The sequence below is a fragment of the Choloepus didactylus genome, chromosome 1 (genome assembly GCF_015220235.1).
Source record: "Choloepus didactylus isolate mChoDid1 chromosome 1, mChoDid1.pri, whole genome shotgun sequence".
NCBI lineage: Eukaryota > Metazoa > Chordata > Mammalia > Pilosa > Megalonychidae > Choloepus > Choloepus didactylus.
This window is the reverse complement of record NC_051307.1, coordinates 108,994,293-109,019,575: the sequence shown is the minus strand read 5'-3', so window position 1 is coordinate 109,019,575 and position 25,283 is coordinate 108,994,293. Positions and strand designations below refer to the sequence as shown.

Here is a 25,283-nt window from a genome sequence, read left to right as displayed (position 1 = left end):
ATATGAAGAGTATACATTATTAGTCTCCTACTTGACCCTTGGTATGTCAGTTCTCCTTCCCAAAGGGTACCTCTGTTATCAGTTTTTTTTTTAACTCCTTTTAAAGATATTCTTTGTATACACAAATGTGTGTGTGTATATACACGTATCTTCCCACTTTACTTATACAGGTGGTAGGATACTATACTCACACCTCTGCACCTTGCTTTTATCACTTAAAAGTATATTAGAGATTCTTCTATATCACTACATATAGGTCTTTCTCCTTCTTTAAAAACTTTTTATTATATTTTCTAATATCAAGCTCATACTTTTTAAAGAACTATATAGTATCCCATGTATGGTTGTACCACAATTTATTTACTCCGTCTCTTAATGATGGACATTTAGTTTTTTGCCATTGAAAATCATACTCACTGAATATTCTTGTACCTTTGTCTTTTCCTACATATATTGGTATTTATAGCATGTGCATTTGTTATTTCAGTCTATATTGTAAAAATTGCCTTCCAGTTTATATTAATATTTAACTAAAAATATGAAAATGCCTGTTGCTCCACTCCTTTGCCAACACCATAAATCTTTGTAAATCTTGGCCACTCTGGCAAGTGAAAATGGTATCTCAGCCTAATTTTGCATCTCTTTTTTAATGTGGAACACAGAGTATCTTTTCCTGCATTTGAAAGCAGTTTGTATGTTTTTGGGGTTTTTTCTGCATTTCATTGACCTCTAATCTGTCAGAATTCTGACTGCAAGTAATAGAAACCAGATCACCAGCTCAAGCAAAACAGGGAAATGTGTTAAAAAGGTTACAGTAGCCAGGGTCTTGTGGAACCTGAGGTCAAAAATTCAGCATCTCAGAGAAGACTGGAATTGCCTACTGAAAAGCCATTAGAACCCAGACTGTGTACTTTCTCTGCCTCTCACCTCCGCTTTTCTCTGCATGTCTTTGTCATTCTTCTCAGTAGTCTGGCTGATTATGGCCACTCTTGGTTTTTAGTCACTCAGAGAGAGACTGAATCTCTCCCTCTCTTGGGGAGAAACAGTCTTATTCAACCAGATATCCTTCTCTGGACAGTTACCTATGGCCATAGGAGCAGGAACATGTAGGAGAAACATGATGACTGAAAACCCCATCCCATGCTTTGGGTTGAACAGACAACCCTGTAGTGACTATTAATAGTAAGGTATGATTTTTTCTTTTGTTATTTTTTTAATTTGGAGGGAGGGGCATAATTTATGATGGAGAAAATTTAGAGAATGAGATAAGCAAAAAATATCCATATTCCCACCTTCAATTGGTAATACTGTTAACATTTGGCTTTCTCCTTTTTTTTTCTCTATGAATGTATTATTTCTTTACAGTGTTGGAATATATTTTATCATCTGCTTTTATCACTGAATATAGGGCGAACATTTTCATGGCATGAAATCTACAATGTGCCATAACCATCCCCACATTTAAGTTGTTTCTGATTTTTCACCATTAAGTGAGATGAACATCTTTGTGACTAAATATATAAATATGTCTTTGATTAGTTTCTGAGTATAAATTCTTAGATAATTGCTTATTTTTTAAAATATACATTTTGAATCTTTTGATCAGTACAGCCATTTCCTTATACAAGCCAGGCTGCCTATTGCAGTTTCAAGTGGAAAGCCTCACCAAGGCTGTGCCCTCACCAAGTAGAAGGCCATTTGGTTGGCATGATCCTCTGAGGGTGGTAATTTATATTGGCAAGTTTGCTATAATCCTCTAGGGTAAGAAACTTTTTTTTATATACGGTTAGAATAGATCAAACTATTAGAGAAAAATTTAAGGTTAACTGGGAGAGAGTGATTAAAAAGTTATCTTTTAGTCTGTGTATATATTTATTTGCAATAAGAAATGGAACTGTTAAGCAGACACTAGATATTTTAAGTCAGTCTGCCCAGCATATTCTTTGCTATGGGCAAGTTACTACAGGGGAGGCCAAAGTATTCAAAGATTGTTTGGTGAGCTTGAATCCAAACAAACTGAGTTGGTAGATATTTAGAACTAGAGTCCTCTCAGCTAGATTAGCTTGAGGAAGTCTCAACCACCATAGAAATATTCCTGTCAAAGAACCAATAATATTCAAGTTAGCTTAGCTAAGATTCTCTGTCTTAGAAAATAACTTGAATGAGCACAGCAAATGTTTGCTTCTGTGATTGTTTGTTCATTCATTCATCCATGTATGCATTCAGTCATCTACTTATTGTTTCTAAGGCTGGCTAATCTCTTCTGATACATAGTTCTTTTCTTCAGACAATTAATACATTGAGTTCAGTGTCATATCTTATAGGCTAGAGAGCCATTTTGTCAATTTAGGCTTATAGCCTCGTATTTCCACTTTAATCAATTATTTTTGGCTTATGGTTTGATTTTCAGATTCTTTTGAGTTTTTGGAGTGGTGAAAAGACTGTACCACTAATATCTCTTCCCTTCTCTTTTCCAACTTCCCACTATATGGAAACACACTGCCTTTCTTATTGTGTTTTTTAATATATTAAGTTATTCTTCCCATTAGCCAGTATCACCTTTGGAACCCTTTTTGTGGATTAAAGTTAATTTGGCAGTCCACCTGTCTCTGACATATTTGGCATTAATAAGTAGGACTGTTATTTCAGCCAGCAACTCCTATATTTCACCTTTTGAGAATAACTGTTAGGTAAATGCTGCCAGAACCTGGTAATTAATACACATGACTTGTTGATGTGGGTTAGAATATCCTGTGGATTTATTATTATTTTATCATTCAAGTAAGTAAAAAATGTGACCTTTTAATTTGATCTTTCTGAAATTTATGCTAAAAGAAGGTGAAGATTTTTTTAAAATAGTCACCATTATAAAAAAAGAATGGTTGTTATACTTTCCTGGGAACAAATTATAAAACTTAATACTAAAGCAGCAAATATTTATTTTGTTACAGCAGAATATCACTTAGTGGAATTTTTACTTTAAAGAATTAATGAAATAAAGTCACATTCACTCTAAAAATTGATTGCATGGGTATTCAGAATGTTATTCTTCCTACACCATCATCTTGATTGCCTTTTTGTTCCCCTTGCCATTATCAGCTAGAATAACTTACTTCCTTGAAGGCAGTGAGCTCTCTTAAGTATTTTTCCAAGCTCAACAAGTAATTGTTTTATTGTGTTAACAGTCTCTAATGAGAAGACCAGGCTTGTATCTAATTAAGTTAAAAGCCATTTGGCTGCAAATAGGACCTTCAATAGAGGCAAAAGTACTAGATCCTTTTAGACACTGAGGTGGATCCTCAAATTAATGAAGCTAAATGTTTTAGCCATTAGCTTTTTGTGGTTGCTTTCTCTTCCTGTTCCTGTCTACAAAAACAGACAATACATGTTTATTGGGCAAAGATGTCTCAAAGGCAAGCCAGTTCAAACAAAGGCAAAACATAAAACAGAATGCTCTAAGGGAAAGTATAAAGCAAAGTGTTGTGATCATTACCCTGGAGGTTATTTAAAAGTATTAGAAGTGATTTAACCCCAGTACAGTATTTAACAGTTTTTGTTGTCAACAATCAATAAATAAGGCTTTTGAGGAATGTCACATGGATTTGTCCTAAGGTGTTTTAAATGTGATTTTAAGAAATGATACCTCTATGGAAAGAAAAGTAAGTGAGTAGTTAATGCTACTGAGGTATCCAGTGCTGTACTCTCTCCATTTTTAATATTTGAGTACTTCTGATAATGTCTTACTGTATACTGGATTACGGTTAAATAATTTTCTGGGTTCTTAAAAAGTAATTTTTGTTTTTCCATAAGTATGTGATTCTAATTTTGTAATGTTTAAAGTATGCCTGGCATGGAATAGGTGAATGATTCAGTTAGTAGAAATAGTACCTCTGAGTAAATGTAGCTAAAATATAGCTCCTGTGTTAAAGAAGACCAGTGTTGCTTCTTTGACTTTTTAGTAGTAATTGTATAACATCACACTGACTAAACTACAATTCAGTGTTCTGGTATAGTCATTTTTCCTTCCACGCTTAAGTAAGAGAATTGTTAACATGTTTTATGTATTTGAAACTTAACATTATAGCAACCATAAAATATAATTACAAGACTTTTTAATTTAGATTATATTTGTGAAAAAAATAAAAATATAAGAGTCAAAAGAATTTCTTAAATTCCAGAAATATCTAGTGAGCATTATGAAAAAACCTTAGATAAGCTGTTATTTTTTTCCTATTTCTAGCTTAAGTTTAAACTTAGCATTGATTAACATAAACTTTAAGATTCTCTTAGTACTCTTAAAAGTTGTGTTTTCCATTCTAAAAATAGCCCATGCTAATTATAGTTTTAAACATTTGTAATGATAGAAAAGAGGGGAGTACACCATCTAGAGACGACTATCATTAGCATTTTGGTGTTTTTTTTCCAGACACATAAACCTGCATAATTTTTACTTTTACATAATTGTGATCACACATTTTGTACAATTTTTCATCTTGCTTTTTTCTTTTAACATCTTTTATTATAAACTCTATTAATATCATTTTTAATGACTGCCCAACATTTTGAACAGATTAATTTACTTAACTTTGTATTTTAAAAAATAATTTCTGAACAAATATACACACTTCTTTAAAGGGGCTTGAATTATACTGTGAATTAGTTTTCTAAAACTAGCAATCTGATGAAAAAGCACCATTTTCTTGCATTTGGAAAAAATGCATTATCTTACCTTGTGTGATTATGCATATCTGAATTGCTGTACAACGCATTTGAAAGTCATCCCTAAAATTACCAGAGTTTCAATTGAGTTAGATAGGGTCTTTGGACTGCTTTATAGTTTTTAAGTCAAAATGCTATGGGAATTTTCTGTGGAAAAATGATGTCACTAACTCTTTTGTAAATGCTCTGGAAGTAATTGCCAGCCTTTATTGTTTTGTACATACATGGAGAATATGTTTATAATAGTGTTTTACCTTCTGTATGATCTTGATACATTGTTAGGTTTTAAAAAATCTTGAATGTATTTTCATTTAATAATTACTATTCATACATCTTTTAATAATTATTTTAGGTCAACTGGCTATTCTGAAGTGATAGTTGTCGTTGGAGGCTGTGAACGAGTTGGAGGATTTAATCTTCCTTACACTGAGTGTTATGATCCTGTGACAGGAGAATGGAAGTCTTTGGCTAAGCTTCCAGAATTTACCAAATCAGAATATGCAGTCTGTGCCCTAAGGAATGACATTCTTGTTTCAGGTAAATGAAGGATTACTATAGTAGCTACTTTTATTTGGAGCACAGCATGGCTATCTTAAACAACAAGGTGTCTTAAAAGATAACAGTAAAATATTGATATGCCCATTTTAGGCATATCATTTTATACAGCAAATAAACTGAAAATGACTTTTTGCTCTGAGAAACAGGCATAAGTTTATGCAGATTGATTTACAAAAGAAATTTCTCCTTTACATCGGAAAATGCCTTAATCATGTGTTTTTGAATGCATATGAGCATAGTATAAATTTCAAAACTTTTACATGTTTATTTTGTTTTAAGGAACACAGTAAAGCATATAAAGTCAGAGGTTCTAAGAATTAAGCATTTCTAATTCACCCTTTTCTGAAATTCTCCCCCGGAATTTATAAAATAGGATTTTCTTTAAAATTTTTAACTTGAACTTGTTTATGATGGTGATATGTTACTTCTAAAAATGAATGGACAATAAAATGACAGACTTAAACAAAGTATAACTACAGTATCTATGATCTAAAGTTTGTTTATTTGTTAATTTTAATTTTACTATCCCTGTAGATTACTATAGTACTACAGGCTGCAGAATATAACAGTACATACTTTATTTCACACAGTAGTATGCTTTTTAGATTAAAAAATCTTTTTAGAATACTTCTGCTGTTTGCTTCTATATCTGACTCCTAAATTAATAATTTTTTATATTTGTGAAATTCATATTCTGGATATGAATTTTATTAGTTTGGGCCTATAATCATTACTTAATCTAACAATTGGTAGTTTAAATCTACTCTGTAGAATGATTTCCATCAAGCTTGAAGAGAGTCCTTGTTTCATATATTGAACTGAATTCTCAAATTCTTCAATTGGATGAATAAATTGCATGTTTATTACCTATGCAGTATAGTTCCTTTGGTGATAGAGTTATATTATTTTATGTACATTGTTTTGCATTTAAAGGTGGAAGAATCAATAGCCGTGATGTCTGGATTTATAACTCACAGTTAAATATTTGGATCAGAGTTGCCTCTCTAAATAAAGGCAGATGGCGTCACAAAATGGCTGTCCTCCTTGGTAAAGTAAGAAAAACCACTTTTTATTACTGTTGCTGGTACATTTCGAAAATAAATACCACAGCTGAATCCTTCATTTTGTTCTCCCTCAGGGTATTTTAGATTCAGATTGTATTTCCTTCTATTTCTAACCTCAATAGATAAACTGGAGATATAAACAATTTGACACTGTACTTTTGAATGGATATTTTGTTCTCCCAACTTGGAATTCTCTTCTCACGCACCATTGGAAACTAAATGCCTAGGAAACACTGGAAAAATTCGAGTCATACCAAGTACAAAAACAGGCCAATGTCTAATTCAAACCATTTTTTTTTTTTTACTGACTGGCAGTTAGGCAGAGATATGTTTGTCTACAGTGATGTTATTTTTTCTTTTTAATTGTATAAGTAGAGACAAAACAAATTTAGAATAAATATTAAGATATTTTAAAGAAAATTCACTGACTGTAGCTAATAAATATTATAAAATATATAAATATTATTAAAAATATATAATTTCGGTTCTAAACCATCAGCTCTCCTTAGGAACCTGAGAAACACCTGCGGAATAGCGGTTTTTCAAACTCTTTAAATGCACCTACATCCTCTTTTTTTTTTTAAGTTAAGTTTAATATAAAGATTCATTACAAAAAAACAGATAAACATACAACAGTTGTACCAAGGAGTGACTTGGGATCTTTAGCATCTCCCTGCTGCCATCTTTATCAGATGCCCTAAAGCCCTCAAATTACTTCACATTAATGAACAATGTAAGTAAAAGCAGCATACTTGCTTGAAAGTTTAGCTTTGATGGGTCCCCTAGCACTCCTTTCTAAAATGATTGCTGCCTCTTAGTCCCTTTTGGGGAGACTTTTAGAATCACCGATGAAAAACTGAATTCATCCAGTTGAAACAAAGATGGTGGCTTGGAACCCTTCCCACTGAGCCTCCCATCAGTCTTCCTCCCCCTCAACCCCCACAGCAACTTCTTGAAACCTCTATACCATAGAACACTAGAGTTTCTTTAAGCACAATTTAAAAGTTACTTTTAATTCCTAAAGACCTTGATCTAGTATGCTGATACTGTTGACAAGGCAAATGAAATAATGTAGATTCTGTAGACCTTGAGATAGGTATATTGGAAATAAAATATTAATAGATTCTTTTATAACTACAGGTTTGTCAGTACCAACTATATTATATACAGTTTTGGTATCTGTGTCTCAAGAATGACAAAATATTACTGGAAAGAGCAGCTAAAATAATCAAAGGTTTAGAAGATGCTGAGGTCTAAAAAAAAATTATAATTGTTTGGTCTGTACATACAAAGGCAAATGAAAATGATTGATGTCTTAAAAACCACATATGGGTTGCAGGAACACAAATATATTTGACAAATGTTGGTATACTTCACTTGAAGATAGCCAAAGTTTGGAAGCAGGAAGTCAAGAAATAAAAGGAATGATTCTTACCTTACACAGCAAGTACTGAATTAATGGAAAGTGTTATCTTAAAAGTTACAGTATAAACTGGATTTAAAAACCTATAAAATTGTTTAAATTTATAAATGTTCTCTGTTAAGGAAACCTAAGATGGTTGGGAATATAGAATCTTGAAGCAGGTAGGAATCTTATAGGATATTTAATGTAACTTTCTCAGTTTATAAAGAAATTAAATCCCAAAGAGATCAAGTCACTTGTCCACAGTTACACAGAAAGTGATAAAGCAGGAGCAAAAGCTCAGATTTTTCCTAATCTAGAGAACTTTTATCTTGATGCTCATGATAGATATTTTTAATTTACACATGAAGGGGAGTGGTGTTAAAGTTTTGCTAGTTAACTCTTTTTGAGAATTTGGAACTGGGAACTTGGACTAAAGGAATATCCTTGAATAAATCTTAAGGACTAGTGTGCTTTATAGGGCAGTGCTTCTCAAAGTTGTATGTGCATACAAATTACTAGGGTTCTTCTAGGTTTGGGGCGGGGCCTGATATTCTGCAGTTCCAACCAGCCCCTAGATGATATCCATGCTGCTGGTCCACAGACTATGCTTTGAATATCAACAGAATAACTTAGGGAGCTTTTTTTAAAAAAAAAGTTTACCGAGCTCATTCTCAGAGTAACGTGTTGCTCAGGAATCCTTCATTTTTTTTCAGCCTCCCAGGAGTTTCTGAGGCAGCAGGTTCATGATGATTATGAGTTTTAAACTGATTTTTAACATTTTTTTATGCTGAATTATCTCTTGAGCTGGTTTTAATTCCATAATTAAATTAGTGTACACGTTTCTTATTTATAACACACTGCATCAGGCTCCACAGTAAGTTTCAGAGATTTACGCGTTATGACTGAAGATCCAAATACATAATCCCAGTCCTACAGAAATTAAGGATAGCACCCAGGAAACTAAGACTGGAGAGTGCAACACTGAAGAACAAGACAAAGTCCCAGTTACCAAAGCTGAGTTAAAAAGCAAAAGTTTATTAAAACCAAAGTAAACTGATACTCCACACCACCCCAAAAATGTAATGTCAGAAGCATGTCATACTTGCTAAACTGCCTGAACCACTGGCCAGAATTTCCTCTTCCGAACATGTAAATATTCCAAAACCTGGAGAAGAGTTCATTGTGCTGGTAGGGGTTAAATAACTGGAGCTATGAGATTTGGAGAGCAATTGTAGGTATAGGTCTCAGCAGATCATTAAGAGGGAGATAATACGAAAAGTATAGTCAAAAAAGTGATAAATAAAGTAATTTTCAAATCTGAGTTTTAGTTTTTTAAGTTTCTTCTGTGTTCTCGGTACTTTGGGGTGGATTGAATAAGAAGTCAAAAGGGGGAATTATAAAAAGGGGTTGATATTTGCCCACAAGTAGTTTACAGTTTAGTTGCAAATGTAAAATATAAACATAAAGAGAGGGCTTGTATTGGGAGATAACTAGGCTAGACAAGAAAAGGGACGGTATTGTTTAGTGGTTAAGAGCACAAGCTCTGGCATTAGACTGCCAGTGGGATTCTTGCTCTACCACAAAGGTACCCAGTGTTCTTTTTTACTTCAATTGCTCTTCTTCACTTTAATTATTATTCTTGTTATTTTTGTGTGTGTGCTAATGAAGGTGTCAGGGATTGATTTAGGTGATGAATGTACAACTATGTAATGGTACTGTGAACAATCGAATATACGATTTGTTTTGTATGACTGCGTGGTATGTGAATATATCTCAATAAAATGAAGATAAAAATATATATATATATATATAGCTTAAAAAAAAAAAAAAAAAGAACACCCAAATCATCCCCTCCCTCCCACCCTATTTTTCATTTAGTTTTTGTCCCCATTTTCTACTCATCCATCCGTATACTGGATAAAGGGAGTGTGGTCCACAAGGCTTTCACAATCACATTGTCTCCCCTTGTAGATAGCTTATATTTTAAAATCAAACAATCTGGGTTCAACAACAAAAATAGCTGGCAATTACTAATTGTTTATTATGGGCCAAACACTTAATATAAATTTTCATTTAATCCTCAAAATTATTTGATGTGATAGGTACTATATTGACTGCATTTTAAATTTGAGGAAATTAAGATGAATCTCAGAAAGGAATAGTTAAGTTGCCTAGGGTCTTACACTGCATGGCAGAGATGGATATGAACCCTGATGCTCTGAACCTCAAAGCCTATGCCCTTAATTGCTACATTGTGCCACTTAAAGCTGCATGACTTTGACTAAGTTACTTACCCTTTCTAAGCTTCCTGATGTTGGGGGCACAAACCCACAGAGCATTAACATAATGTGATACAGGCATGATAGAAGAAGCATAGGCTGCTCTGGAAGTTTGGAGGAGCACAGAAAAATAAATGGACAAACATGATAAGTGGACAGACATGAATAACAAGAGATGAAGTTTGGCCTTCATCATTAGTTATTCATTGTTGAATCATTAAAAGGAGTTGATGTGGTGTTTTGTTTAGGAAGGTTAGTCCGTTTGTGGTTTAGAGAGCGCATGAGTGAAGACAAGATTTAATTGAGAGGTATGAAATGATGTGGACCTAAGGTAGAGTAGTGACAATGGGAAACGAAAGGGACAGACAGATATGAGAGATGCTGTAAGATAAGACTCAATAGAACTTAATAGTTAATTAGATATTGAGGAAAAATTGATGATGACTATCCATTAAAAGAGATGTGGATGTTATGCTGGAGAGCTTCTTTAGATTAAAAGTTTCTTACATATCCCATGGTGCTTTTTGGATTATTCTGTATATTTATGCATTTAATAAATGGCTTTTGATAATATTAGTATTCATTTAATAAACGGCTGCTGATTGGTTCACCTGTCATATAATATTAACTTGCCCTAGCTTTGTCATATTTATGAAAAACAAATATATGTGAAAGTTCTTTGAAATATATAATAGAGTTCATTATGTGTCACGTATTTTTCTAGGCACCATAAGAGCTAAAAAAATAATAATATAGGCCCTACCTTCAAGGATCTTACAGTCTAATAATCTTTACCTAATATTTTAGTTTCATAGCTTTTTTATTATATAATAGGAATATTTTCATCATACATGGTATGAGCATTTAAGTTAAATCATGCATTCTCAACTCCAGTGATATCAAATTGGTGCATGGCGGATGAAAAAAATATGCTCTTTCAATGTATAAAGCGCAGGTATGCATTTAGTACATAGTATATTTGTAGTATTAAAATTTCATTGGGGGACACTATTAGGAGAAAAATGTCCAAAAAGGCTCTTCAAGGAAGGGGATGGGGTTACTAATGAAAAATAGGTTGAGAAACACTGAGCTATATATATTACAATCATTATATTATAGTTATTAAGTACTTTTTAAAGGGGGAGAAGTTCCTTAATTCTTTATCCAACCAGTCAAAATTCAAACTTTGATAATTAATATTTTTCCATGTATTTTACATATAGGTATATGTTGTTGGAGGTTATGATGGACAAAACAGACTTAGCAGCGTAGAATGTTATGATTCCTTTTCAAATCGATGGACTGAAGTTGCTCCCCTTAAGGAAGCAGTGAGTTCTCCTGCCGTGACTAGCTGTGTAGGCAAGTTGTTTGTGATTGGTGGAGGACCTGATGATAATACTTGTTCTGATAAGGTAAGTTGTGTTCTCTTAAAGAAGTTGTAAATGATAATATTAAAAAAGGGTGATACATAAGGCTTATCAAATAGGTATCTAGGTCCCTTAATGTAAGGGACTTTTTAAAAAATGATCTGGTGCTTTACACTTTTTGGGAAAAACATTGACTCTCTACTTGCTGAAGTTGAGACCTAATGTATCTAACAATATATTGTAAAAAATAGGATCCAGTCTTTTTGAAATGAGACTAATCTCAATGTCCCTTGAACTTTTTGTACTAAGTAAATTGTACTGCCATAGTCTACAGAATCTAAAAATTATTCATGTAAAACACAGTTGGAAAGTGATTTAGCAAAGGGTGAGACAGAGTAGTTAATTATACTGCTTCCCGCTGGGTCATTTTCTACATGCTTTAACATTTTTTTAGTAGAGAAAATGGGAAACTTCCGTAGTACGAATAGAAGATGGATCAAAGTTGCTGTGATTCATTGAACTCCTGGGACAAAAGAACATGTACTATCCCAACATCGCAAGAAATCTCATCTTGCCTGGAAACAAATGGCTAATGTCTAATTGGTTTAGTAACAGTTAACAGAATTTTGTCTATCAACTAATTCTTTTTCTAAATTAAATTTTAAAATAGTATGATCAAATTTGATTCATTTAGAATTCATTAATTCAGAATTTGTGATAATTCATAGTATACTTCATTGAAGTTAACTTACGTTCTTATGAAGAAGAGGCTCCCTAAAAGTGTAAAGCAGTTATATGCATATTGAGACATAGTTATTCTATATAACACAGCAATTTTTAAACATTTTTAGACTTAATTTTAGTGGAAATAAGTAAAGCAAACTTGATAGCCATTCATCCTGGAAAAAATCTGTTGTGTGTTTGCTACTCTATTTTGCTTATAGTAATAAATTTGCATTTATTTTGGGATTTTTCATAACTCAGACATTTCACTATCAGACTAACCTCTCCTAAATCTCTAAACTAATGAGGTTTTGATTAGTTTCTATTAGTTGTCTTTTTATTAAGTAAATTTGTATTCTTGTTTAGAAATTTTAACTAAATATTTCTGTATATTATTAGGTTCAATCATATGATCCAGAAACCAACTCTTGGCTACTTCGTGCAGCTATCCCAATTGCCAAGAGATGTATAACAGCTGTATCCTTAAACAACTTGATCTATGTTGCTGGTGGACTGACCAAGGCAATATACTGTTATGATCCAGTTGAAGATTACTGGATGCATGTACAGAATACATTCAGCCGACAGGTAATAACATAAAACAATTCAGAATAAAAACTGCCTAAAAGGGACCAAGTACATGATCATTATTAATATATTGGAATTTCACTACTAAAGTATATCATGTATGCTTAAATTATTTTATAATTTTTTTAAACTCCACATAAAGTATATAGTATTATATCTGTTTTAAACTCCTTCCAAGGAATTGATTTATTGAAATAACTTAATTTTACCATCCCATGGTGAGGTATCCTTTGCACTTGGCCTCTGTTGTTTTTGTTTTTGTTTTTTGTACTAAATCTCTTTCAGAAGAGAAGAAATGTTCCCATACTGGTTTCTTTCCTTCTCTGGTTAGAGCCTAGGTCATTTGTTGGATTTGATTATAAAGGAAGTAGTTGTGCTCAGGTATCCTTTATCCAAACACTCCCCTCCACCCCCCAAAAAGGCCTTCCTTCATCTTTTTGATTCATGGCTCTACTCTCCTTCCTTTTACTACCAAAATGCTTGAAAGAGGCTACACTTGTTAATTCTGATGCTCAAGATCTGGCTGTACTGATACCACTCTGGAGATGCTGTACTCTCAAAGGTCACTACTCTCATAATCTCCTCTGTCTTCATATTCTCTTATTTTTCTTGAATGATCTCATCTACTTCTCAGTACTGATAACTCAAGTTTTATCTCCATCAAATTCTCTTTCCTGAGCTCCAGATTCAAATTTCTATTTGAGCAGAAGTCACCTTCTTTCCCAAACCTACTTTTTCTGTTTCCAAACAACCTAGACACTTAAATTCTTAGATTTTTTTTTCAATTTATTTTAAATTAAACCAATCCGATGTGTCAGGTCTGTGTCTTCAGAGTTTCTATTTTCCTCCTCTTTTCTATTCCTACTATTCCTACTTTTGTACAAGTCCTTATCAGTTCTTGCCTAAACTAAAATAATAATATCTAATTAGTCTTCCTCTCTCTAATAAATAAGTAAACAAATAAGGGAGTGAAGTAACAGAGGAATCTAATTTTAAAGACAATCTTATATGCAAGATACATAAGAGATGTAGCATAGACAATAAGGATAGTGAATAGTGTTTGAGTGTAACACCACTTTTCTAAAGTTGTTGACCTTGAGTTATAGTCTCTAATTAGTGACGTACTCAGAGTAATGTTCCCTCAAATGATGAAAGGGACAAAATAGGATCTTCAGCTTCATGGTGCAGAGTATAATCTATCCCTGTCATATCACATTTACTAACCATATTTCTCTGTCTTAGTGCTCTGTCTTAGAGAGGATAATCTCTAACCTATAGAGGAATGAGTGTGCCCCTGTCACATAGGAGTCCCCTTTATGGTCACATTTCACCCATGTGATAAGTGTTGACACTTATTCTAAAGTCTTTAACCTAAGCTGTTCTTTATTGGTTTATTATAGTGACTAAAGTATAATGCATTTTCTGTAAGAATTACTGTTCATTTAGAACTTGGCTATAATGTAGAAAGTTATAACAGAACTTAGGAAGATAATTGATAGCATATAGCATAATGCAGGGCATACAATGATTGTGTTTTAGCTAAATTACTGAGATTAAGCTAAGAAAAAATTTAAAACAGGACATGCACATTTTCTCTAAAAAAATGATGAATAATGTTGACCAGAAATTTCAAGGAAAAAAAAACATTTAAATAGAAAATTTATTAAATCTATTTTAATACAGACAAGTCTTTGAAGTCCAGATTTAGTATTCTATATTAAATCTCTTGAAATTAAAAATATTGGTACTTCTAGAAATGGATACCTTATTGATAGGTAATATTTGGATCATTAGTAAGGATTTTCCTGTCATTTTAATGCTAATAATGAAAAAGGATAAATATAAGTATAATTTCAAGGCAGAACTTTATGTGAGTCCAAGGTTATTGTTTTGTGTGTGTGTGTGTGTGTGTTTTGAAGAATTCTTTTGCATTTTATTGCACTCATAAACAGAAGACATTATTTTTAGAAAATCCATTGATGTTGCCCACCTTGGCACATATTTGTAAATAGGCTCATTGTTTAAGATATTTGGAATTGAAAAGTACTTGAAGTTGACCACAGCATAATGAATCCTCAATTTCTAGGATTCTAGAGATGATTATATACATAAATCCAGTAAAATTTATTTTACTGCTTTATCGGTTATATGGTACTCCTAAGTTTCCCTAAAGTATATGGCTTTATAAAAAGTAGTGTTCTATAATTCATATGCTGTGAAATAGCAGCAGGAGGCAGACCCTGTGAATACTTTTCAGACATCCTAAATCAACTCAACTGGAGGCATCACTGACTTTACTTTGTAAGAGTTCTATAGTCTCTAAAGTTAATGAAAATATTACTTAATCAGCCAAAGGCAAAAACACCTTTAAATTATACACCAGTCTTTTATATAGATTTTCTAAAATTTAAGCAAATACAGAATTGACAGTAGCTGTGATGTAATCAATCTGAGGTACCAGGAAGCATTTTTGATTGCTACATCAGTGATCTTTTTTTTCTGTGTCCTAACAAGGACTTCAGTATCCCCAATCCATTTTGAAAAATAAATTAGCAATGCTACTTTAAAACTTACATCGAAATGTTAATTTTTTTCTAATTAACCAGCTAAGAGCTACAAAAATCTCAAAATTTGAGTTTTAACCTGTATACTTAAAGTTAATGCAGAAGTTTTTGATAAGGACATCAGGGCAGATATATACAACTCAAACCTTCACTAATGATGGCTTCTATTAGTATTAAGAGTGCTAATGCAAAGCTAATGCAAAATCATGTTTAACACATCATTTACATAAATCAGTTTAACACGGTTAATGTTAATTACTAATAATATATATTAAAACTGCCCAGATAATTGCTGCTACCTCATCAATACAATCATTAACTATCACCTAAAAAACACACGTAAATGCAGATAAGACTAAAGTTTGTCACAAAAAGAAAAAATAAAAAAAGAAATTAAATAGATGCATTAATGTTACCCAAAAAAGACATGTAAGCATGTAAAATGTAATTTTTCTTTCTTAAAAAATACATATTAAAATGACTAGAAGTCATTCAAACCATCTTTAGCGCTTATTCCCAAAGATCTTGATCTGCTTGGTAATTACTTCTTAAGATCTATCACAGCCATCTTTTGATGTGTTAGGTTTGGTGCATATGGTTAGGATGGTTCTGCTGTGGTAGTAGGGGCAGCCTCTGAAGCTTTAAGTATCTGATGTTATCTTCCGGTTGTTCTTCAGCAGGGGGGATATTTACTTCTTCTGAAATTAATGTGTGAATCTTCTACCTTATCTTCATTTTCTGATGGTTCACTTCATATGCTATTTCATCATATTTTTGTTATGTTATATCATCTGCACCACTGTGCAAATTTTCATCATCAGCTGGTCACTGGAATCTGGGTTTTCCTGTTCGTATATCATCTCTTCTGTATCCTGATTATAGTCCTGTGAAGCTGTCTCTTCCACATTGTAGCTCTCCTTAGTTCTTTATGAAATGTTCCTCTACCAGGTTCTCAAATTTATCATCAACATCTCTTCCCATAAAAATCTTCATCTTCTTGTTGATTCATCCTCTTCTCATTTCATGTCCTCTCCATGTTCCATGGGTCCTTTTTTATGAAGTAAGGAGAGTTTTAATTCATCTCTGATGTTTTGGGATTCTGTCCTCAGAGCCCTCCTCCTCCTCAGCCTACAGTTCCGGCTTTTCTGCTGGTGATAGTGGTTCTGATGTAGCTGTTTATTTAAGTTGGCTTTGAGGCTAGTTGAAATCCAAGATCAGGCATCAGCAAGGTGATGCCTTTTTCCCTAAAGACTGTGGCATTATGGGGCTGACTATCAGGTGATCCTTGGTCCTTCCCAATGCCCTTGTTTTATAAAATGCTTAGAATATAAAATGGCAAAGAAAAGCTGAAAAAAATATCAGTGCTTTTTTGCAGTCTAATGGAGCCAGCCTGTTTGTCTGTCCCTCATCATTTCCCTGCCTCTTGACTTTGCATGATTCCTTAAAGCCATATTTTACTTTTTAACCTTTGTCAGAAACATCCTTTAGAAAAATTGTGTAGTGGTTTTTACGTCAGTAATGAAGATTTTCTATCCTTTTCAGTAGAGCAGATATTTAAAATGGCATTAAAGTTTGGAGTAGTGAAAAGAAATCTGATTCTTATGTATTGTTGGTATTTTAACATTTAAGTTTACAAAAATGATAAAGTAAATGCTTTTTTACAATATTGAAATCGTGTTCATTTCAATCTGTAAAATAACAATGACATTAAAACTTGTATTGTTAAATACAGTATTAAATGTTGAAAAAGTGTTTCTTACTAGTTGCTGTTAGTCTTGAGATTCTCATATAGTGAATAAACAAGTACATATAATAAGTAATTTTCTTGGTATGAATGAGTAATTGTTTTCAAGATTGCTTGCTTCATTTAATTCTGAACATTATTTTCTGGAATGATATGAATACCAGATCCTGTAATTATAGATTATTTTAGAATCATCATCAGAGTAACTATAACGTTGAGTAGTGTGAACTACCTAGTACCTAAAAACTATGGTGGTGGTTGTTTCTTGTTGTATTTGGAACTTTTAGAATTCATAGAAAGAGCTCATTGTGCTTTAGATTAAAAACATTGTAGTTTGGCCCATAATTGGTACTGTTCATGGGTGTTACGCTGGGCAAATGTTTATCATTCACTGATTATCATGGTGTATCATTCTAAGTATATATAAACTCTAACGTAGGCATTTTTTTCCCCTCATTCTTTTTTTTTATTGTGAAATTTAACATATATAGAGAATAGTGATAACTTTCAAAGTACAATTTAATAGGTAGAGAGAAAATTTCAAAGAATATTATGGGTTACACACACATTTTACCAACTCTGAAATTAAGATGCACCTTAGATGGCATCTTAGATTTTATCAAACATAGTAAGTACTTTAAAACTCTCCTCATTCTTTTTTTTTTTTTTTTGCAATTTTATTTGAGATATAGTCACATATCATACAATCATCCAAAGTGTTAATGTAGACATTAAGTACTCACTAAAACTCTTTCAGACCAAAGAGTGTCTCCTCCTATTATGAGTCTACAAAGATTTAATGTTTTCTACAAGAGCAAAATTTATATTCAGCAAATTCTGTTGAAGTAAAAATATTTATTGTTGGTTATATGGGACCAGGATAATAATATGCGATAACTTTCTGAATTATAATGATATGTATATGGAAAAATATTTGACTTGCAGCATAACCAGATCCATGCAATAGAGACAGTTTTTAACACGCTTTTAATCTGGTTTCTTTCTTTGAAGAATCACTTTCATCCTTGTAAGAATATTTGTTTTATAGTAATTATATTACCAACAGAGAAGAGTAAAATTTAGAAAAGAATTTTATGTATAGAAAGTTAACTGTAAAAGATATTTGATGCTTTTCTATATCCCAGCCAAGATCCATAGTAAGAGTGCTTTGTTAATTTGGTTATAACTCTTTCTCACATTCATTCACTCAATTTATGGGTAATCCCATATAATGAATAATATCTCTGCCCCTTTGTCATGTAATAGCTACTTTTTACAATAATGGATCTGCCTGCAATAAGAGAAGCAAGCTAAACTCTCCAAATATGTTTTTAGTTAACTGCCATTAGGTTAAAATCCTTTTCCCAGTCCATCACTCCCACCCCACTCTACATCTTGGCCTCAATTACTAAAATGTAATCTACCTCAATTCTCACTTCACCCATGCAAAATTATCTAGCACACACATACAGACAGGAATTGGGCAAAAGAGAGCTTTGTTTCATGTCTCTTTTTGACTGGGTTAAAGCATGTCTTTTTTTTACTTTTCAGTTTGCTGCCAAATGCCTTATCTTCAACAGTTAATTTTTTTTTTTTTAATGTATCTGATTGAACAGGAGAACTGTGGTATGTCTGTGTGTAATGGTAAAATATACATCCTGGGTGGAAGACGGGAAAATGGAGAAGCCACAGACACTATTCTATGTTATGATCCTGCAACAAGTATCATCACAGGGGTCGCTGCAATGCCCAGGCCAGTGTCCTATCATGGCTGCGTGACTATTCATAGATACAATGAGAAATGCTTTAAGCTCTAAAGCCCCAGCATTACCTCACCTAAGAAGCCACACCGATGGAAGATGAGAGGTTTCAAAAACTCCAGAGTGGGGACTTAACATTTCTCCTTTGTGCCATTGCAAAAAAATTGTCAAAATAATAATTGTGGTGCCTTTCTCCCCAAAATACCAATCTTTCAAACTATAAATAAAACCTTTCCTGTAATTGAAGAAAATATAATTTTTTGTTGTTGTTAAGTATGTTTGTTGCTTGGATTTTGAGAGTGTACCTTTGTAAATATTTGTAAAATGCCTAGGTGGAATAGAAAATAATGTCTGCCTGCATACCTTTTAAGAATTTGTGAATGCTCTCTTCGTTTATATATGTTTATCTGCAAGACTGTGTGTTCCTTCTTTTGTCATTTATGTAGAAATAATTGTTTCTTCGTGTAGGTTGAATCAATGCTTAGAATGCATTCTAAGGGAAAGAGTATTTTTAAAAATTTTTTAAAGTCTTTGTTACTAAAAATATACCCAAATTCATAGATTTTATTAAGGGTTTTTTCCTGTAATTGATAAAAATATGACTACCAGTTGAGTATCATAAAATGCTGAATTATTATGACCTCATTCTTAGAATCGCTGTCTTATTAAACAGGTTTTTTGGGGGGGAGGATGATGGGTAGGAGATACAAAAGCAAGTACCTCTGAAAGAGGGGGCTTAAAATTACAGGCTATAAGAAAAACTTATTTAGGTTCATTGAAGAGAAAAGAACCCTGGTGACAGTGCTTTGTTAATTTGGTTGTAACTCTCTCATTGAAAAAGAGCATTTGTGGCTCTCAAAGTATTTTTGCATCATCTCTAAATCCTCTAGGGAAGCTCCTTTTCTTAAATTGGGCACAGGAGTTGAAATCCATTTTACAATAATGTCTTGTGAAAAACAAGGACAGGTTTTCTCCCTTGCCCAGTAAGTTTCAGTTCATTAGTACTTTGGGTGAGAACTTCTTCCCTGGTTATTCTGCTTTCTTATGACCAGCTAAAATTCCTGGCAATTTCCACTGTTAAGGTGCCTTTAATAGGATAGAACAGGGACCACCTATCTCAGAGCGTCCATTTAAAAAAATTTAGCTATCTGAAAAAAAACAACTAACAGCTGTAGTTCTAATATTTAAAATAAATCTTTCATTTGGTACCTATTGATTAAAGTATTGATCAGCATTTTTAAGCTTCTAAACAACAAATCGCTTTTGTCTAGGTTTTTCAACTCCAGCTTATAAAACTTACCAGTTTTCAGAAAGGAATATAAAAGTTTTTCTAAGGCAAATGGGTATATAAAAAACTACAGCATAAGTGATTATTGTGATTCCTGGGTGATTTACATTTTAGGGATGTTTCAGGTAGCCTGCTGAATTTTTACTTCCCAGGCACTATTTTCATCTTGCATTATAATTGTAAGCCCTTTATTATAGGAGGGATGATGCAAATATATGATTACAGTGTCACCACATTTCTGTTAACATGAAGGTAATAATCAAAACTCCTAACATTGGTAAACTACTTTGTTTTGCATCTTAGAATGGTACAGAGATTTCAGATAGACTATGCAGCAGCAACTTCAATGCTTAGCTAGAATCTGAATTCTGTGGAAAAGTCAAACTTAAGTTTTAGGGAACTTTTATTTTTTAAATCAAAATTTGAAAGTGACATACATGTACACCTTTTGTGATAATGATCAGCAATTCAGAAAACAATTTTGTATCATTTTAGATGGAAGACAGTTATATATACATTTGGAATACTTGTAAACTTTCATTTTAAGAGTAAATATCTACTTCTGTATTATACTTTTTTTAGATAATTAAACCTATTTAGTTCAGGAAATCTTTCTAGTAAATGAGATAATGTATGAGAAAGTGATCTTTAAATGCTGAGGGTTATACAAATGATAGTTATTTTCATGTGTATTTGTAAGATCATGCCCATCCATAAATATAGATTCTTTGTATAAACAAGACTTTCTCAAGATAACTTTGTATTCTAGTATTTTTGTCTATTGTAAAATTATTAACTATTAACTTGTATTTTGTTATACATTCATTTTTAGTATCTATGTGTTTATGGTAGTAAATTTGAAATGAAATCCTAAAAAATGGAATTTGTTTAAACACAGACCTCATACAAACATGGCTTAAATTTATTCTCTATATAATATTAAACTGCATAATTTAGTTGCAGTTTATGTTGAAAGCCACCAGAATTTAGTTTGAATCCTAGAAAATTTGAGTAACTATTTTTAAAGTAACCCAACTGATATTTTAATTTCCTTTAATTATTTATCTTTCTTACTGATTCTTGATAAAATACTGATTTAGCATTGATAAAATAAAAATTTTTAGGGTATAATTACTATATCAAGATATATATTAACCAAATTAGTGTCAGATTATATTCATACTGCCATCAAATACTTGGCATATTTTCTTTTGGTAGGTGATGTACATATAAGTCTTTGGGTTAGTATGTATGTCTATGCATATGTATATATGTAGATAGATAGTATGGTCATGTACACACACACATACAAACACCAAGAATTTTAGCAGTTTGTGATGATCAAAAACACCTAAAGTAAAAATTAGTTAACCATATTAAATTCAATTACAGAAATTTTTCTCTTTGGGCATTTCTAGAATAGTTTTTATATTTGAAAGTACATAATGAGTATTAGTGTGGTCACTTGTATACAGTAAGAATCTTTATATAACACATCTGGTTTTATAAGGTCAGAAAACAAATTGGTGTAGAAAAGAGTTTGCTAAACCCAGCTGTGATACCTCAATGGGAAAGGGAATTCAAGGGTATACTTTGTGGATCAACAGAAAAGTACAGGTTGTGTATGGTGTTTTTTTCATGAACTTTTCCATGTTTTCCTATATGTGAGTGAGCTAGAAGGTGATCTAACTAATTTTTACAACAGATCTTCCACCTTTTCTTCTCTAATCTTCCCACAGGTATGAAATGGTAGTCTATTGGATCTTTAGTAACCTTTTTTCCCCTAGGTGAAATATAGGTATTTATTCCATGTAAACCAGGTGTTAAGAAAAAATGATGTAAATACTCAGGGAGGGTATTACCACGTCACTTTTTTTCTATTTGGGGTAAAGTGCCAAAGCTAAAAAAAACTTCATGACTCTAGAGTAAATTTGATTTGGTAAAGGGGCTTCACACATGGCAGTGGTTGAACATTCTTTTATATTTAGAAGGATGAAAATGTTTTGTGGACTGATACATTTTCTCTTAGTGAATATTAATTGTTTCTATATCTCTACTGTCAATACCCTTTTTGAAACTCAGGAAAGACAAAAGTTCAATTATATTACTTTTGTCAATATACAAACCAGGTGTGTTTTGTTTTGTTTTTCTGTTGTCTGGATATGGCAATAGATTTTTTTAAAATTGCTGTGAGAACACTTACATGAAAAGCAAAAGGTTGAATGTGTGTGCCTTTTGTGTCTTGAGATTTATAAGTGGAAAAGACATGTTCTACTCCAGACTGTATTTTCAAAGAGAGAGTATTATTTGTGTTGTGCCAAGTGATAAAATAATGTCTCTTAAAGGCTTCCTATGGACTGCCTTTATTTTAGTAAACTCAAAACACCAGTTAACCTCAACATAATTTTGGCCTTATTAGAACTGGTTGTTCATTATTTTGAAAACCAGGTTTACATCACCTCACCCTATTATTATTTTTAGTTAAATAATTTCACCGTGTCCAGTACCCAGAAGGGGCAATTTGGTTGACCTTTAAGTCGGTTGGTCTGACTAGCTAGCTATAACTATTGTCATATCTCATACTAGGCACCAGAAATCACTTGAGCCAGAAGTGTGAATTGATTATTCCAGAGCATATTTAGGAAAATAATTCTTTTCCAACATACTTAGACCTTTTGAAATGTTTTTATATGAATGTTTTACATTTGTGTGATTGCCTTAGATATTAAATTTATTAGTGCTAAAGATGGTCATCATAAATAATTAAAAAAAAAACAAGTCATATTAACTTATTTTATATATTGTTCCAAAGAAAAGAATTTCTGTTTTAATGTTTTCAAAATAACTGCAGCCGAAATTCATGTGTCTTGAGTTCTCTAGTGCTATATTTTAACTTTTCTTCAATGTAAATCAAGTTTACCATGAATGTTGCCTATTTGTTTCCTGAAGAGTAAATAAACTTCCCCTTCTTAAGCTTTTTAATGAGCACCAAATATATGGTTGCTTGGCAGAATGAGAATGTTAAGGAACATTGTTGGGTATTTGGAGTTTGTTTTGTTTTGTTTTGTTTTGTTTTGTTTGATACGAAGGTGCTTTTTAAGATACTCAGATAAACATCTATCTTACTTTGATTGAACTGTTAACTTCATTTGCAATATCTATATCTAATGGAAAAAGTTACATGTACTCATTTTGGTTTCATTCTTATGTACTAGCTCTTTTCTCTGTAAGGCTTTTTCGTTTAACTTTCTTGAAAAAGCTCTTACTCTCCCCTTCCTCATCAGCCCTCCCTGTACTTTTCTTTCTTTACAAAATATTTAAATTTTTGTGGAGAGTTTCTGGAGCTGAGACAGCACAATTATAGAGGTAAATAAAATTATAATCTTTTACAACTAGCACACACCTGTGGTGGCCAAATATAATTTGCTTTCGATTAAAGGCCCCAGACTCTTCACGGGGGCGGGGGATTGGGGAATAAAACTTTGTATTTCATTGTTCTCAATTTAGTTGTAGCACATTAATTTGTAATGTTTTGTTTAAATATACTTCTCGCATAGTTTAACTTTTTTAAAGTTGTATGTACCTAATGAAATGTCTTTTAACCATTATTTCTTGACTCTTTGGTTGTATTAAATTTTGTTTACCAAAAAAGTGTTGTTCTGTTGTATTTTAAATGCTCTGTTGTATGGGGAAAAAAATGGCAGAGGGAGGGAATGTAAATATATGTGTGTATTTACTGATATATTCATAAAGTAAGTGGAAAGACATACAAGAGATAATACCAGTGTGTATAAGGAAAGGAAAACATGGCTAAGGGAAAGGTTAAAAGGAAATTTCACACACATATATATAATAAAAATATGAATACATATGAATGTCTTGGTCTGAACCATGTGAAAGTGTTACCTAATTTAAAAAATTATAAGGTGATCCAAAATAACATTTGTGCTCTAGTGTTCTTCTGATTTGGTTCTCAGAAGTACCCTGTAAGAGTTTTAAGGGTAAAGGACTTAAGGAAGTTTATTTCAGATATAAATTAGAGTTGAAGCCGGTTTCCAGCCTCATCCTATACCCCACCTCCTCATTCTTCTCAACATGACAGATGCTGCTGTGTCCTTCATCAAGGACTTCCTGGCAGGTGGAGCGGCCGTGGCCATTTCCAAGACTGCAATAGCGCCCATTGGGCAGGTCAAGCTGCTGCTGCAGGTGCAGCATGCCAGCAAGCAAATCACTGCAGATAAGCAGTACAAGGCATTATAGACTGTGTGATTCGTATCTCCAAGGATCAGGGAGTCCTGTCTTTCTGGCATGGTAACCTGGCCAATGTAATCAGATACTTCCCCACCCAGGTGCTCAACTTTGCCTTCAAGGATAAATACAAGAAGATCTTCCTGGGTGGTGTTGACAAGAGGACCTAGTTTTGGCGCTATTTTGCAGGGAACCTGGCATTTAAGTGGTGCTGCTGGGGCCATATCCTTGTGTTTTGTGTACCCTCTTGATATTGCCCGTACCTGTCTAGCAGCTGATGTGGGGAAAGCTGGAGCTGAAAGGGAATTCAAAGGCCTCGGTGACTGCCTGGTTACGATCTACAAATCCGATGGGATTAAGGGCCTGTACCAAGGCTTTAACGTGTCAGTATAGCGTATCATCATCTACCGAGCTGCCTGCTTCGGTATCTATGACACCTCAAAGGAAATGCTTCCAGATCCCAAGAATACTCACATCTTCATCAGCTGCATGGTGGCACAGTCCGTCATGGCTGTTGCCGGGTTGACTTTCTACCCATTTGACACTGTTCATCGCCACATGATGATGCAGTCAGGGTGTAAAGGAACTGAAATGTACACAGGCATGCTTGACTGCTGGAGGTAGATTGCTCAAGATGAAGGATCCAAAACTTTCTTCAGGTGCGTGTGGCCCAGTGTTCTCAGGGGCATGGGTGGTGTTTTTGTGCTTGCCTTGTATGATGAAATCAAGAAGTTCACATAAGTTATTTTCTAGTGTGTTCCCCTCCCTCTCCCGTGAACTGGCATGCTGTATTATATAATATTTCTTGAGCATTCTAGACAGATGGTTGTCTATGTATCAAATGGCAACTATTTACTGGTTGAAAAGGGGAAGCAGTAGTGTTCATCTGACCATTTTTTTCTCTTAAAGCCATTTCAGTGATGATGATGGTGGGACTCAATTATATTTTTTATTTCAGTCATTCCTAATAAATAAC

At 33.0% G+C, this 25,283-nt stretch overlaps 1 protein-coding gene and 1 pseudogene across 5 annotated transcripts in view; both read left to right on the top strand.

Moving 5' to 3' along the window:
• KLHL24 (kelch like family member 24) overlaps nt 1-23,710 on the top strand; it is a 45,414-nt gene extending 21,704 nt beyond the window's left edge. For 3 of the 5 annotated variants that reach the window (XM_037839605.1, XM_037839601.1, XM_037839603.1), the window contains 5 exons: nt 5,072-5,256; nt 6,211-6,329; nt 11,249-11,437; nt 12,515-12,703; nt 18,628-23,710. In XM_037839605.1, coding sequence (XP_037695533.1) covers nt 5,072-5,256; nt 6,211-6,329; nt 11,249-11,437; nt 12,515-12,703; nt 18,628-18,828 — 883 coding nt within the window. In that variant the 3' untranslated portion in view covers nt 18,829-23,710. Of the gene's footprint in view, nt 1-1,183; nt 1,188-5,071; nt 5,257-6,210; nt 6,330-11,248; nt 11,438-12,514; nt 12,716-18,627 lie in introns of those variants that run through there. The other 2 variants (XM_037839610.1, XM_037839607.1) reach the window with 2 other exon arrangements.
• A 99-nt stretch (nt 23,711-23,809) lies between these two features.
• On the top strand, nt 23,810-24,947 carry LOC119536962 (annotated as a pseudogene).
• The last annotated feature ends 336 nt before the right edge of the window (nt 24,948-25,283 follow it).